This window comes from Panulirus ornatus, chromosome 12, assembly GCF_036320965.1.
Source record: "Panulirus ornatus isolate Po-2019 chromosome 12, ASM3632096v1, whole genome shotgun sequence".
Taxonomy (NCBI): Eukaryota; Metazoa; Arthropoda; class Malacostraca; order Decapoda; family Palinuridae; genus Panulirus; species Panulirus ornatus.
Window position 1 is genome coordinate 30,660,985 of NC_092235.1, and position 16,689 is coordinate 30,677,673.

Consider the following 16,689-nt stretch of genomic DNA (forward strand, 5'->3'; position numbering starts at 1 on the left):
TCATGTCATCTCATGAATAAGTTTAAGTTTTAATAATTCAGTCTGAAAAACCTAAAATGCATATCTTTAAATTCATACAATAAGAGACTTAGTTCTAATTAGAGCAGAATCTATGTAAGGACAGGGGTTGACAGATTTTTTACATATATGCAAATCAGTGAATATAAGGAAATTTGTGAATTTTAGAGCATTTCAAACAACTCTAGTACACTCAAGAAAAGACTAAGTCTGATAAAAGTAAAAATCTATTTTTCAATTGTGATATACAGCTTCTCAAATCCAGTACTGGAGGCTTCTATTTTTGGCCTACTGTAAAGTTCTATGGGGTTCTAATATAAGAAGAAGCAATAGAAAAAAAATGCCCTCTAGTACATTCCTACATCACAATAGCAACAAATTATATGTAAGCATGCAATCCTATCACAACTAGTCTTCTACACCAGTTAACGACCAATGCCATCATCAAACTATATTCCTCCAATACAAATACAACACAAGATGAATAGGAAGGAGGCAAACAAATGTCTTCTAAACTTACTTAACACTGGAGTGCAGCAGACTGCGCACTTGACCCTCTTTCCAAAACTCTTGCATTCACCTCCCTAACAACCCCATCGATAAACAAATTAAACAGCCATGGAGACATCACGCACCCCTGCCACAAACCGACATTCACTGAGAACCAATCACTTTCCTCTATTCCTATATGTACATATGTCTTACATCGTCGATGAAAACTTTTCACTGCTTCTAACAACTTGCCTCCCACACCATATATTTTTAATACCTTCCACAGAGCATCTGTATCAAACTCTATCATATGCCTTCTCCAGATCCATAAATAATACATACAAATCCATTTGCTTTTCTAAGTATTTCTCACACATTCTTCAAAGCAAACACCTGATCCACACATCCTCTACTACTTCTGAAACCACATTGCTCTTCCCCAATCTGATGCTCTGTACATGCCTTCACCCTCTCAATCAAAACCCTCCCATATAATTTCCCAGGAATACTCAACAAATTCATTTATCTATTTATTCATTTATTTTGCTTTGTCGCTGTCTCCCGCATTAGTGAGGTAGCGCAAGGAAACAGATGAAAGAATGGCCCAACCCACCCACATACATATGTATATACATACATGTCCACACACGCAAATATACATACCTATACATCTCAATGTATACATATATATACACACACAGACATATAAGTATATACACATGTACATAATTCATACTGTCTGCCTTTATTCATTCCCATCGCCACCCCGCCACACATGAAATATCAACCCCCTCCCCCCCTCATGTGCGCGAGGTAGCGCTAAGAAAAGACAACAAAGGTCACAATCGTTCACACTCAGTCTCTAGCTGTCATGTAATAATGCACTGAAACCACAGCTCCCTTTCCACATCCAGGCCCCACACAACTTTCCATGGTTTACCCCAGGTGCTTCACATGCCCTGGTTCAATACACTGACAGCACGTCGACCCCGGTATACAACATTGTTCCAATTCACTCTATTCCTTGCACGCCTTTCACCCTCCTGCATGTTCAGGCCCCAATCACTGAAAATCTTTTTCACTCCATCTTTCCACCTCCAATTTGGCCTCCCACTTCTCCTCGTTCCCTCCACCTCTGACATATATATCCTCTTGGTCAATCTTTCCTCACTCATTCTCTCCATTAGACAAAACCATTTCAAAACACCCTCTTCTGCAGTCTCAGCCACACTCCTTTTATTACCGCACATCTCTCTTACCCTTACATTACTTACTCAATCAAACCACCTCACACCACATATTGTCCTCAAACATCTCATTTCCAGCACATCCACCCTCCTCCGCACAACTCTATCTATAGCCCAAGCCTCGCAACCATATAACATTGTTGGAACCACTATTCCTTCAAACATACCCATTTTTGCTTTCCGAGATAATGTTCTCGACTTCCACACATTCTTCAAGGCTCCCAGAACTTTCGCCCCTTCCCCCACCCTATGATTCACTTCCACTTCCATGGTTCCATCCACTGCCAAATCCACTCCTAGATATCTAAAACACTTCACTTCCTCCAGTTTTTCTCCATACAAACTTACCTCCCAATAGACTTGTCCCTCAACCCTACTGAACCTAATAACCTTGCTCTTATTCACATTTACTCTCAGCTTTCTTCTTTCACACACTTTACTAAACTCAGTCACCAGCTTCTGCATTTTCTCATACGAATCAGCCACCAGCACTGTATCATCAGGAAACAACTGACTCACTTCCCAAGCTCTCTCATCCATAACAGACTTCAAACTTGCCCCTCTTTCCAAAACTCTTGCATTCACCTCCCTAACAACCCCATCCATAAACAAATTAAACAACCGTGGAGACATCACACACCCCTGCCGCAAACCTACATTCACTGAGAACCAATCACTTCCCTCTCTGCCTACACGTACACATGCCTTACATCCTCGATAAAAACTTTTCACTGCTTCTAACAACTTGCCTCCCACACCATATATTCTTAATACCTTCCACAGAGCATCTCTATCAACTCTATCATATGCCTTCTCCAGATCCATAAATGTTACATACAAATCCATTTGCTTTTCTAAGTATTTCTCACATACATTCTTCAAAGCAAACACCTGATCCACACATCCTCTACCACTTTTGAAACCACACTGCTCTTCCACAATCTGATGCTCTGTACATGCCTTCACCCTCTCAATCAATACCCTCCCATATAATTTACCAGGAATAATCAACAAACATATATCTCTGTAATTTGAGCACTCACTTTTATCCTTTTTGCCTTTGTACAATGGCACTATGAAAGCATTCCGCCAATCCTCAGGCACCTCACCATGAATCATACATACATTAAATAACCTTACCAACCAGTCAACAATACAGTCACCCCCTTTTTTAATAAATTCCACTGCAATACCATCCAAACCTGCTGCCTTGCCGGCTTACATCTTCCGCATAGCTTTTACTACCTCTTTTCCGTTTACCAAATCGTTTACCCTAACCCTCTCACTTTGCACACCACCTCGACCAAAACACCCTACATCTGCCACTCTATCATCAAGCACATTCAACAAACCTTCAAAATACTCACTCCATCTCCTTCTCACATCACTACTACTTGTTATCAACTCCCCATTAGCCCCCTTCACTTAAGTTCCCATCTGTTCCCTCGTCTTACGCACATTATTTACCTTATTCCAAAACATCTTTTTATTCTCCCTAAAATTTAATGATACTCTCTCACCCCAACTCTCATTTGCCCTCTTTTTCACCTCTTGCACTTTTCTCTTGACCTCCTGCCTCTTTCTTTTATACATCTCCCACTCATTTGCATTATTTCCCTGCAAAAATCGTCCAAATGCCTCTCTCTTCTCTTTTACTAATAAACTTACTTCTTCATCCCACCACGCACTACCCATTCTAATCTGCCCACCTCCCACGCTTCTCATGCCGCAAGCATCTTTTACGCAAGCCATCACTGCTACCCTAAATACATCCCATTCCTCCCTCACTCCCCTTACCTACTTTGTTCTCACCTTTTTCCATTCTGTACTCAGTCTCTCCTGGTACTTCCTCACACAAGTCTCCTTCCCAAGCTCACTTACTCTCACCAATCTTTTCATCCCAACATTCTCCCTTCTTTTCTGAAAACATCTACAAATCTTTACCTTTGCTTCCACAAGATAATGATCAGACATCCCTCCAGTTGCACATCTCAGCACATTAACATCCAAAAGTCTCTCTTTCGCACGCCTATAAATTAACACATAATCCAATAATGCTCTCTGGCCATCTCTCCTACTTACATACATATACTTATGTATATCTCTCTTTTTAAACCAGGTATTCCCAATCACCAGTCCTTTTTCAGCACATAAATCTACAAGCTCTTCACCATTTCCATTTACAACACTAAACACCCCATGTACACCAATTAATCCCTAAACTGCCACATTACTCACCTTTGCATTCAAATCATCCATCACTATAACCTGGTCTCATGCATCAAAACTACTAATACACTCACTCAGCTGCTCCCAAAACACTTGTCTCTCATGATCTTTCTCATGTCCAGGTGCATATGCACCAATAATCACCCATCTCTCTGCATCTACTTTCAGCTTTACCCATATCAATCTAGAGTTTACTTTCTTACACTCTATCACATACTCCCACCACTCCTGTTTCAGGAGTAGTGCTACTCCGTCCCTTGCTCTTGTCCTCTCACTAACCCCGGACTTTACTCCCCAGACATTCCCAAACCACTCTTCCCCTTTACCCTTGAGCTTTGTTTCACTCAGAGCCAAAACATCCAGGTTCCTTTCCTCAAACATACTACCTATCTCTCCTTTTTTCTCATCTTGGTTACATCCACACACATTTAGGCACCCCAATCTGAGCCTTCGAGGAGGATGAGCACTCCCCGCGTGACTCCTTCTTCTATTTCCCCTTTTAGGAAGTTAAAATACAAGGAGGGGAGGGTTTCCAGCCCCCCGCTCCCGACCCCTTTAGTTGCCTTCTACAACACGTGAGGAATGCGTGGGAAGTATTCTTTCACCCCTATCCCCAGGGAAATATACCTCTGTAATTTGAGCACTCACCTTTATCCCCTTTGCCTTTGTACTATGGCACTATGCAAGCATTCTGCCAATCCTCCGGCACCTCACCATAAGTCATACAGACATTAAATAACCTTACCAACCAGTCAACAATAGTCACTCCCTTTTTTAATAAATTCCACAGCATAACCATCCAAACCCGCTGCCTTGCCGGCTTTCATCTTTTGCAAAGCTTTTACTACCTCTTCTCTGTTTATCAAATCATTCTCCCCAACCCTTTCACTTTGTTTTGGGAGCAGCTTTGATGCATGAGAACAGGTTGATTTGAATGCAAAGTTGAGTAATGTGGCAGTTGAGGGAATAATTGGTGTACATTGGGTGTTCAGTGTTGTAAATGGAAATGGTGAAGATCTTGTAGATTTGTGTGCTGAAAAAGGACCGGTGATTGGGAATACCTGGTTTAAAAAGAAAGATATACATAAGTATATGTATGTAAGTAGGAGAGATGGCCAAAGAGCGTTATTGGATTGTGTGTTAATTGATAGGTGCGTGAAAGAGAGACTTTTGGATGTTAATGTGCCGAAAGGGCAACTGGAGGGATGTCTGATCATTATCTAGTGGAGGCGAAGGTGAAGATATGTAGTTTTCAGAAAAGAAGAGAGAATGTTGGAGTGGTGAGAGTAAGTGAGCTTGGAAAGAAGACTTGTGAGAGGAAGTGCCAGGAGACATTGAGTGCAGAATGGAAAAAGGTGAGAGCAAATGACGTAAGAGGAGTGGGAGAAGAAAAGGATGTATCTAGGGAAGCAGTGATGGCTTGTGCAAAAGATGCCTGTGTCATGAGAAGCATGGAAGGTGGGCAGATTAGAAAGGGTAGTGATGAAGGAGTAAGGCTGTTAATGAAAGAGAAGAGAGAGGCATTTGGACAATTTTTTTAGGAAAATAGTGAAAATGACTGGGAGATGTATAAACGAAAGAGGCAAGAGGTCAAGAGAAAGGTGCAAGAGGTGAAAATGAGGGCAAATGAAAGTTGGGGTGAGAGAGTATCATAGAATTTTAGGGAAAATGAAAAGATGTTTTGGAAGGAGGTAAATAAAGTGCATAAGACAAGAGAACAAATGGGAACATTGGTGAAGGGGGCTAATGGGGAGGTAATAACAAGTAGTGGTGAAATGAGAAGGAGATTGAGTGAGTATTTTGAAGGTTTGTTAAATGTGCTTGATGATAGATTGGCAGATATAGGGTGTTTTGTTCAAGGTGGTGTGCGAAGTGAGAGGGTCATAGAGAACAAATTGGTAAACACAGAAGAGGTAGTGAAAGCTTTGCGGAAGATGAAAGCCGGGAAGCGATGGGTTTGGATGGTATTGCTGCGGAATTTATCAAAAAAGGGGGTGACTGTGTTATTGACTGGTTGGTGAGGATATTCAATGTATGTATGGTTCATGGTGAAGTGCCTGAGGAAAGGCAGAATGCATGCTTAGTGCCATTGTCCAAAGGCAAAGGGGATAAAGGTGAGTGTTCAGATTACTGAGGTATAAGTTTGTTGAGTATTCCCGCAAAATTATATGGGAGGGTATTGATTGAGAGGGTCAAGGCAGATTGGGGAAGAGCAGTGTGGTTTGAGAAGTGGTAAAAGATGTGTGGATCAAGTGTTTGCTTTGAAGAATGTGAGAAATACTTAGAGAAACAGATGGATTTGTATGTAGCATTTATGGATCTGGAGAAGGCATATGACAGAGTTGATAGAGATGCTCTGTGGAAGGTATTAAGAATATATGGTGTGGGAGGCAAGTTGTTAGAAGCAGTGAAAAGTTCTTTTATCGAGGATGTAAGGCATGTGTACGAGTAGGTAGAGAGGAAAGTGATTGGTTCCCAGTGAATGTTGGTTTGTGGCAGGGGTGCGTGATGTCTCCATGGATGTTTAATCAGTTTATTGATGGGGTTGTTAGGAAGGTGAATGCAAGAGTTTTGGATAGGGGCAAGTATGCAGTCTGTTGTGGATGAGAGGGCTTGGGAAGTGAGTCAGTTGTTGTTTGCTAATGATACAGCGCTGGTGGCTGATTTGGGTGAGAAACTTCAGAAACTGGTGACTGAGTTTGGTAAAGTGTGTGAAAGAAGAGAGCTGAGAGTAAATGTGAATAAGAGCAAGGTTATTAGGTTCAGTAGGGTTGAGGGACAAGTAAATTGGGAGGTAAATTTGAATGGAGAAAAACTGGAGGAAGTGAAGTGTTTTAGATATCTGGGAGTGGTCTTAGCAGTGAATGAAACCATGGAAGTGGAAGTGAGTGACAGTGTGGGGGAGGTGGAGAAGGTTCTGGGAGCGTTGAAGAATGTGTGGAAGGTGAGAACGTTATCTTGGAGAGCAAAAATGGGTATGTTTGAAGGAATAGTGTTCCAACAATGTTATATGGTTGTGAGGCATGGGCTACAGACAAGGTTGTGCGGAGGAGTGGATGTGTTGGAAATGAGATGTTTGAGGGCAATATGTGGTAAGAGGTGGTTTGATCAAGTAAGTAATGAAAGGGCAAGAGAGAGGTGTGGGAATAAAAATAATGTGGTTGAGAGAGCAGAAGCGGGTGTATTGAAATGGTTTGGTCATACAGAAAGAATGAGTGAGGAAAGATTGACAAAGAGGATATATGTGTCAGAGGTAGAGGGAACGAGAAGTGGGAGATCAAACTGGAGGTGGAAGGATGGAGTGAAAAAGATTCTTAGCGATCGGTGCCTGAACATAGAGGAGGGTGAAAGAAGTGCAAGGAACAAAGTGAATTGGATTGATGTGGTATACTGCGGTCGATATGCTGTCATTGGATTGAACCAGGGCATGTGAAGCATCTGGGGTAAACCATGGAAAGTTTTGTGGGGCCTGGATGTGGAAAGATTGCTGTGGTTTCGGTGCACTATACATGACAGCTAGAGACTTAGCGTGAATGAATGTGGCCTTTGTTGTCTTTTCCTAGTGCTATCTCGCATGCACCTGGGAGAAGGGGGTGCCATTTCATGTGTGGTGGGGCGGTGGTGGGAATGGATGAAGGCAGCATGTATGAGTATGTACATGTGTATATATATGTATATGTCCGTGTATGTATACGTATGTATATGTTGAAATGTAGAGGTATGTATATGTGCATGTGTGGGTGTTTATGTATATACATGTGTGTGTGGGTGGGTTGGGCCATTCTTTTGTCTATTTCCTTGCGCTACCTCGCTGGCGCAGGAGACAGCGCTGAAGTTTAATAACAGATGAATATATAAAATGTGTATATGAGTGGATGGGCCATTCTTTGTCTTTCCTGACGCTACCTTGCTGATGTGGGAGATGGCGATCAAGTATAATAAATAAATAAATAAATGTGTATATAAGCAGATTGAGAGACTAAGTGAGGAGAGATTGACCAAGAGGATATATGTGTCAGAGGTGGAGGGAACGAGGAGAAGTGGGAGACCAAACTGGAGGTGGAAAGATGGAGTGAAAAAGATTTTGAGTGATCGGAGCCTGAACATGCAGGAGGGTGAAAGGTGTGCAAGGAATACAGTGAATTGGAACGATGTGGTATACCGGGGTTGACGTGCTGTCAATGGATTGAACCAGGGCGTGTGAAGCGTCTGGGGTAAACCATGGAAAGTTCTGTGGGACCTGGATGTGGAAAGGGAGCTGTGGTTTCGGTGCATTATTACATGACAGCTAGAGACTGAGTGTGAACGAATGGGGCCCTTGTTGTCTTTTCCTAGCGCTACCTCGCACACATGAGGGGGAGGGGGTTGTTATTTCATGTGTGGCGGGGGGGCGGGGGGAATGAATAAAGGCAGACAGTATGAATTATGTACATGTGTATATATGTATATGTCTGTGTGTGTATATATATGTATACGTTGAGATGTATAGGTATGTATATTTGCATGTGTGGACGTGTATGTATATACATGTGTATGTGGGTGGGTTGGGCCATTCTTTCGTTTGTTTCCTTGCGCTACCTCGCTAACGTGGGAGACAGCGACAAAGCAAAATAAATAAAATAAAATATAAGCAGATAGGTCTTTATTGGTGTGTTTCCTTGTGCTACCTTGCTGATGCGGGGAACGGCAATCAAGTATAGTACACATAATTAAATATTTGTTGAGTGCACCTGTTGTGTGGGAGAGTAGTAATTGAGACAGTGGTAGCATGCACAGAGTTTCTGACTTATGAGGAACAATGTGGCTTCAGAAATGGTAAAGAATGAATGAATCAGGTATTTGCTTTAATGAATCAGTGCAAAAAATATCTAAAGAGAAACTGATGAATCTGTAAGCTGCATTTAAGGATCTAGAGAAAGCACATAATATAGTTGAAAGAGATGCTCTGTGGGTGCTGAGAACATCTGGTGTAAGAGGAAAGCTATTAAAACCAGTTAAGATTTTCTATCATGAGAGTAAGGCATGTCTGTGTATAGTTATAGAGAAGGGTGAATGGTTCCCAGCGAAGATGAGTCTGCAATAAGGGTGTGTGATGTCACCATGTTTGTTTAATTTATTATGGAAGGGGTGTTGAATCCAAGGGTCTTGAAGAGAGAAGCAGGTAGGCAATCTGTTGGGGGTTAGGAGACCTGAGAGGTAAGTCAGTTGTTTGCTGATGGCACAGTGCTGGTGGCAGATTTGACTTTGCGAGTATGTAAAATACAAAAACTGAGATAAATGTGAATAAAAGCAAGGTTATTAGGTTTAGTAGTAAAGAGAGACAAGTTCTTTGGTGTGTGTCTTTCAATGGAGAGAACTTGGAGGAAGCAGGTTGTTGTGATTCCTAAGAGTGAACATGGCAGCAAATGGAACCATGAGAGCTGTGTTGAGCCAGGTGGGTGAAGAGGCAAAAATACTGGGTATACCAAGAAATGTGTGGAAAGAGAAGTCACTGTCAGTAAAGGCAAAGATGAATAGGTAACATGATACAGTAGTGCCACAGGTGTGACATGGATGCAAGACATGGGCCCAAGACAAAAATATAAAGAGGATGGTTCTGTTGGATATGAAATGTTTGAAGTTAAGGAGGATTGATCAAAAGAGAAGTAGCAGGGTAAGAGAGAGATGCATTGGTAAGAGGAGTATCATGCATGAAAGAGCTGAAGATGGTGTGCTGAAACAGTATGGACATATGGAGAGGAAGACTAAGAAGGTAAACACATCAGAAGTGGAGAGGAAAGGAAAAGGGAAGGACACCTGGGAGGAAGTGGATGGATGGAGTGAAATATGCTATGAAGGTTCACAGACTGAACATAAAGAAGGCAGTCAGGTATGCAAGGAATAGAGTGAACTGGGGTGATGTGGTACAAAGGGACAGCAAGTTGTCAGTGGGCTGAACCAAGCCATTTGACGTGGCCAGGAAAAACAACAGAAAGGTCTCTGAGGCATGGTTGCACACAGGGGCCTCTGGTTTCAGTGCACTATAGATGACAGCTAGAGATTGGATGTGAGTGAACAGGGCCATTTCTTCACCTGTTCCTCGGGCTACCTTGCTAATGTGAGAAATGGCAAGTGCATGGAAAAAAGTATGAATATACAGAAAAAGAGCATGATTAAAACAAGAAAACAAATGGGAACATTGATGAAGGGGGCAAATGGGGAATTAGAAATAGGCAATGATGAGATGAAAAAGAGGTGGAATGAGTATTTTTATGAAGGTTTGTTGAATGTGTTTGAAGATAAGGTGGCAGGTGTGGGATGCTTTGGATATGGAGGTATATGGACAGAAAGTCATGGCAAGTAGTCTGGTGAAAAGAGATGAGGATGTGAAAGTCTGAAATTAAATCCAGCAAAGTGACATGACTGCAGTTGAACTTTGAGTACACCGGGCAAATTGTCTGCAAAAGTGGTGACCAAGAGGGTGGTGGCATGCACAGAGCAACAGAGTGGGGAGAAACAATGAAGTTTCAGAAATGGAAGAGGATGTATCGATCAAGTCAGTAAGGGTGGAGAACATAAGGGTCATGGAGAGAAAAGCAGGTTTGCAGTCTGTCAGGGATAAAGGGGGCCTGGGAGGTCAGTTACTGTTTGCAGATCACAAAGTGCAGGTGGCAGATTTAAGAGAGAAACGGCAAAAGCTAGTTTCTGAGATGACAGAGTATATGTTAAAGGAGAAAGTTGATATACATGTGAATAAAGTTAAGGCTATCAGGTTAAGCACTGGAGAGAGAGAGAGAGGATAGTTGGAAAATGTTTTTATGGAAAACTTTCTGGAAGCGGAGTGTTTTAGATATCTGGGAGTGGACAAGACAGCAAATGGAACCAAACATGATGAAGCTAGTCATAGGGGGTGTGAGGGGGTGAAAGTCCAGTGAACACTAAAAAAATGTGTGAAAAGAGAGGTCACTGTCCATGAGATCAAAGATGAGTATCTTTGATGGTAAAGCAGTTCCTCCAATTTTGTGTGGGCGCACAGTGCAGGCCCAACATGACAAAGTACAATGGAGGAGTAATATGTTAGAAATGAAATGTCTGTGGGCAGTAAGTGGTGTGAGGAGGGTTGATCAAATAAGCAATGATAGGGTATGAAAGAGGTGTGGCAGTAAGAGGAACACGTATGAGAGAGCTGAAGATGAACCGCAGAAATGGTCAGGACACATAGAAAGGATGGGGAAGGAGAGGCTAACTAAGAAACTATACATGTCATATGTTGGGGGTTCAAGTAGAAACTGTTGACTGCATTGAAAATGGGAGGATAGAGAGAAAAAGGTTTAGAACATTCATGGCCTGAACATGCAAGAAGGTGAAAGGCAACCATGAGATAGAGAAACTGGAGTGAAGTGGTATGCATGAGGTGACTTGCTGTCAATAGAATGAACCGGGCCATGTGAAGTGGTTTGGGGAAACCATGGAAAGATCTGAAAGGCATAGCTCTGGATAGGGGGCGGTGGTTACAGTACATTGAACATGATAGCTAGAGAATGGGTGTGAATGAATGGGGCCAATTCTTTCTTTGCTAAGGGCACTACCTAGTTAACATGGGAAATAGTGTTCAAGAATGAGAAAAAAATATGATTCAATTTTTTCATGTTTGTTCCCCTTTTCCCATAATAGCAAGGTACTGCCAGGAACCGAAGAAGAAATGGCACTAAATTGCACATGTCTTACAAGTTGTATAATATACAACGAAATCAGATTCCTACTATAAAGATCCATGCCCCACATACGTTTCTGCGGCTTCCCTTCCTGGCCACCTGCCTGCCTTAATGTGGCCCAACACACCAATACAGAGGAAAAAATGCTACTCTTTTAGTGGTTTTCTTTGCTTATCGTTAATATAAACATTGTACATGAAATGTTCTCTTCTAAAACCTAAGAAGTGAAATATGAGGTGGAATGCATAGTTTAAGGGTTAATAGCATCATCCATCTGGTTACCTGAGTGATGAAACAAACACCTTCCAGCAATATCATCTGACAAAACACTTCTGATACACCTTAAGGCAGTCACTATGAACAAGGATCTATCATCAGAACTTAGGTCATATTAAAAAACCAGGAGAGGTAGCTGTCCTTTGACCATTAAAGTAATCTCCCTAATGGACTATGTTTATAATCAATGTAGTTACTATGGTTGAAAACAAAAAAGTTAAGGATGTCCACACCTGTGGGGTAGACACACAAAGCTCTTTAACTAGCCATGGACATACATGTGTAGCTAAAGTGATACTAATACAGACAAAATCACTCACCTTGCACATGATGTAAGACAGGATGGCACCAGAAGAACCAATCAGAGCCCCAACAACAGTCATGAGATTGTTGTTAAGCATGAAGCCCTCGGCACACAATGCCCACCCAGAATAACTGTTTAGGACAGTGATCACTACCGGCATGTCAGCACCTGCCATAACACTGTACTATTTTAATCATTAAACATGATTTCAGAGGGTGTTATGCCTTCCAGCCTCATGTTTTACAGGCTTAATTCAAGAGAGTATGTGAAACCCTCAATGGGTACTATAATACCTTAAGATATACATTCAGTGTTGCTAAAACTAACTCATGATTCTATGGTATGAATTCCAAATGTTTCATATGTATTATGCAGCCAACAGGGTATTAATCCTTATATCAATTTAATTATGTCATTATTGACAGCTCTTAATCCTGTTTATTCTGGTTAAAAAAGAAAATTCATCTATACATTGTGGTCATTAAAAGCCGAGTATGTATGTGAGCATAAGCTACATACCACCAATTGCCACAGTCAGGGTGACACCCATGATAGCAGACATAGCAGTCGTTGCTCCTAACATGGAGAGGCCACCAACAAGTGAGGAATCCATCATATAATAGGCCATAGCTCCAACATTGGCAGCCAAAAGACCAGAGTTCAGTGCATGGCGGCCAGGTAGAAGTAAGGGTGCAGAGTTCAAGAGGCCTTGCAGCTTGCCATATGCCACTAGTGAACCACTGCAAGATATCATACATACCATGACCTTAACTAACGAAGCTCCTATAGCATGCAAAAGTCTTTTTCTATGTTACAAACATCATGTAAAAGAAAAAGCTGAACATATGTACATACAACCACAAATAACACTAATAGCCTACAAGAGACTGGGAGAGTTTCGCAGAGGGACAGAAACTGGAATAGAGCCTCAGAAAAGTCAGAAGGGCAGTCTCAGGGAGGGCCAGGAGAGAGACTGAAACACAGCACCAAAGTTCAAGGAGAACCAGAAAGACTGAAATGGGCAGAGCCATAAATAGAACCTAAAGAACATAGCCTCTAGAAAAGTCAGAAATACAGATGCTGAAGGACAGGAAAAAAAAAAAAAAGACTGGGAAAGATCCTCAAGGATAGCCAGAAGGACAGACTATGGGACTGAGCCTCAAGGAGAGCCAGAAGTATGGACCCTCAAAAAGAGCTGAAAAAGAACAGATCCTCAGAAATAACCAAAAGGACAGTGTCTCAGAGAGAAGCAAAGGCAAGAGGCTAAGAAAGGCTCTTAGGGAGATATACAAGGAAAGATACAAAGACAGAGCCTCATGAAAAACCTGAAGGACGGAGCCTCAGGGAAAGCCAGAAGGACAGAGCCTCAGGGAGAGCCAGAAAGACAGATCTGAGACTGAGCTACAAGGAAAACCAAAAGAATATAGAATCAGGAAAAGCCTTATGGACAGAGCCTCAGGGAGAGTGAAAAGAAGAGACTGGGTCAGCAACAAAATGACGGGAACAAAGCCTCAAGTTTTATGGAAAGCCAAAAGGACAGACCCTTTGGGAAAGGGAAAAGGACTTGGACTGTGTCTCAGGGAAAGGTGGGAGAGAGACTAGGAAAAAACCTCAGGGAAAGCTAGAAGGAGAGAGACCAACAAAAGCTTAGGGACAGCCAGATAGGACAGAGACTGGGACAGACTCTTAGAGAAAGCCAAAAGAACACTCTCAAGGAGGGCCAGAGAGCCAGTGTCTCAGGGAAAGCCAGAGTGACAGAGCCAAATGGAAAGTTTCAAGGAGAACCAAAGTGAAAGAGACTGCAACAGAGCCTTAGGGAGAAGCAGGAAGATGAAGAATGGGACAAAGCCTCAAGGAGAGCCAGAGGGGCAAGGGATAATCTAATAGACAGCCAGAAGTAAAGAATCTCAGGGAGAGCCAAAAGGACAGAACAAAGGGGCAAAGTCAGATGGGCAGAGTCTCATGGATAGCCAGAAGGTAGAGTATCAAGAAGAGCTAGAACAAAAAAAGTCTCAGGGAGAACTAAAAGTACAGAATATCAGGGAGAGTCAGAGGAGAGAATTTCAGGAGTCAGAAGAAAGTCTCGGGGAAAGCCAGAAAGACAGTCTAAGGGAGAACCAGGACAGAATCTAAGGAAGAACCTGAGAGTTAAAGTCTCAGGGAAAGTCAGAACACTCTTTGGGAAAGCTAGATGGAGAGAGTCTCATGGAGATCCAAAGAGACAGAATTTCAGGGAAAGCCAGAAGGACAGAGTCTCAGGGAAAGTCATAAGAACAGAGTCTCTAGGAGAGCCAGATTGATAGTCTCAGGGTGAGCCAGAACTGCACAGTCTCTGGGAGGTCAAAGTCTCAGGGAGAGCCAAAAGGAAAGAGGAGTCAGAAAGAGTCAGAACATAATTTCAGGGAGAGCCAGAAGGCCAGTTTCAGGGGTAGCCTGAAGGACAAAATCATAAAAAAAAACCAGGACAGAGCCTCAGGGAAAGCCAGGACACATTAGAACACTATCTCAGGGAGATCCAGAGGGAAAGAGTTTGAATGAGACTCTGGGAGAGAGCCACCTCAGCGACAGCCTGGAAGACATAGTGGGACACTGTCTCAGGGAGGGTCTGAAGGGCAAGATCTGAGAATCAAGACTTGGTTTATGATTCTGAGACTCACAAGAAGAAACAACTGAGTCAACCAGAGACAGGAGTGTGTCACACTAATCTAACTAAAATTTCACAAGGTTCAGGATCTTTATGTTTGGACTGGTATATATCAATCATTAGCGCACTCAAGTTTGTAAAGGTATATATATCAACCAAAGGCGCATTAATGTTTGTAAAGGTATCCATCAACCATTGGCACATTCATGTTTGTAAAGGTATATATCAACCATTGGCACATTCATGTTTGTAAAGGTATATATCAACCATAGGCACATTCATGTTTGTAAAGGTATATATCAACCATTGGCACGTTCATGTTTGTAAAGGTATATATCAATCACTGGCACATTCATGTTTGTAAAGGTATATATCAACCATTGGCACATTCATGTTTGTATAGGTATATATCAAACATTTCACATTCATGTTTGTATAGGTATATATGAACCATCGGCACATTCTTGTTTGTATAGGTACATATCAACCAATGGCACATTCATGTTTTTAAGGTGTATGTCAACCATTGTCACATTCATGTTTGTACAAGTATATATCAATCATTCCCACATTCTTGTTTCTAAAGGTATATATCAACCATTGGCATATTCATGTTTGTACAGGTATATATCAACCATTCCCACATTCTTGTTTGCAAAGGTATATATCAACCATTGGCACATTCATGTTTATAAAGGTATATATCAACCATTGGCACATTCATGTTTGTAAAGGTATATATCAATCAGTGGCACATTCATGTTGGTAAAGGTATATATCAACCATTGGCACATTCATGTTTGTAAAGGTATATATCAACCATTGGCACATTCATGTTTGTAAAGGTATATATCATGTTTGTAAAGGTACATATTAATCATTGGCATATTTATGTTTGTAAAGGTATATATCAACCATTGGCACATTCATGTTTGTAAAGGTATCTATCAGCATATTTATGTTTGTAAAGGTATCTATCAATCATTAGCACATTCATGTTTGTATAGGTATATATCAACCATTGGCACATTCATGTTTGTAAAGGTATATATCAACCATTGGCACATTCATGTTTGTATAGGTATATATCAACCATTGGCACATTCATGTTTGTATAGGTATATATCAACCATTGGTACATTCATGTTTGTATAGGTATATATCAACCATTGGCATATTCATGTTTGTAAAGGTATATATCAACCATTGGCATATTCATGTTTGTAAAGGTATATATCAACCACTGGCACATTCATGTTTGTAAAGTTATATATCAACCAATGGCATATTCATGTTTGTAAAGGTATATATCAACCACTGGCACATTCTTGTTTGTAAAGGTATATATCAATCAGTGGCACATTCATGTTTGTAAAGGTATATATCAACCATTGGCATATTCATGTTTGTAAAGGTATATATCAACCATTGGCATATTCATGTTTGTAAAGGTATATATCAACTATTGGCATATTCATGTTTGTAAAGGTATATATCAACCATTGGCATATTCATGTTTGTAAAGGTATATATGAATCACTGGCACACTCATGTTTGTGAAGGTATACATCAATCATTAGCACATTCATGTTTGTATAGGTATATACCAATCACTGACACATTTATGTTTGGTAAGGTAAATATCAATCAGTCACTGGAACATTTATGAACATATGCACAAAAGTATTGCATACTCTCTGTACTGCATTATAGAATACTATCATTAATTTTCTGAGGTGTTAGGTGTAACTAAAATCTTATGTCTTACAGGTCTCATTATATTCT

At 41.2% G+C, this 16,689-nt stretch overlaps 1 protein-coding gene across 1 annotated transcript in view; it reads right to left on the reverse strand.

The window, feature by feature from the left end:
- The window catches only part of LOC139751997 (NAD(P) transhydrogenase, mitochondrial-like), a 129,822-nt gene that overhangs the window by 23,342 nt on the left and 89,791 nt on the right, over nucleotides 1–16,689 (reverse strand). Inside the window, exons 14-15 of the mRNA XM_071667758.1 lie at nucleotides 12,780–13,000; nucleotides 12,277–12,428 (exon numbers count right to left, since the gene is read on the reverse strand). Of these exons, the coding sequence (XP_071523859.1) occupies nucleotides 12,277–12,428; nucleotides 12,780–13,000 (373 nt within the window). The remainder of the gene's footprint in view (nucleotides 1–12,276; nucleotides 12,429–12,779; nucleotides 13,001–16,689) is intronic.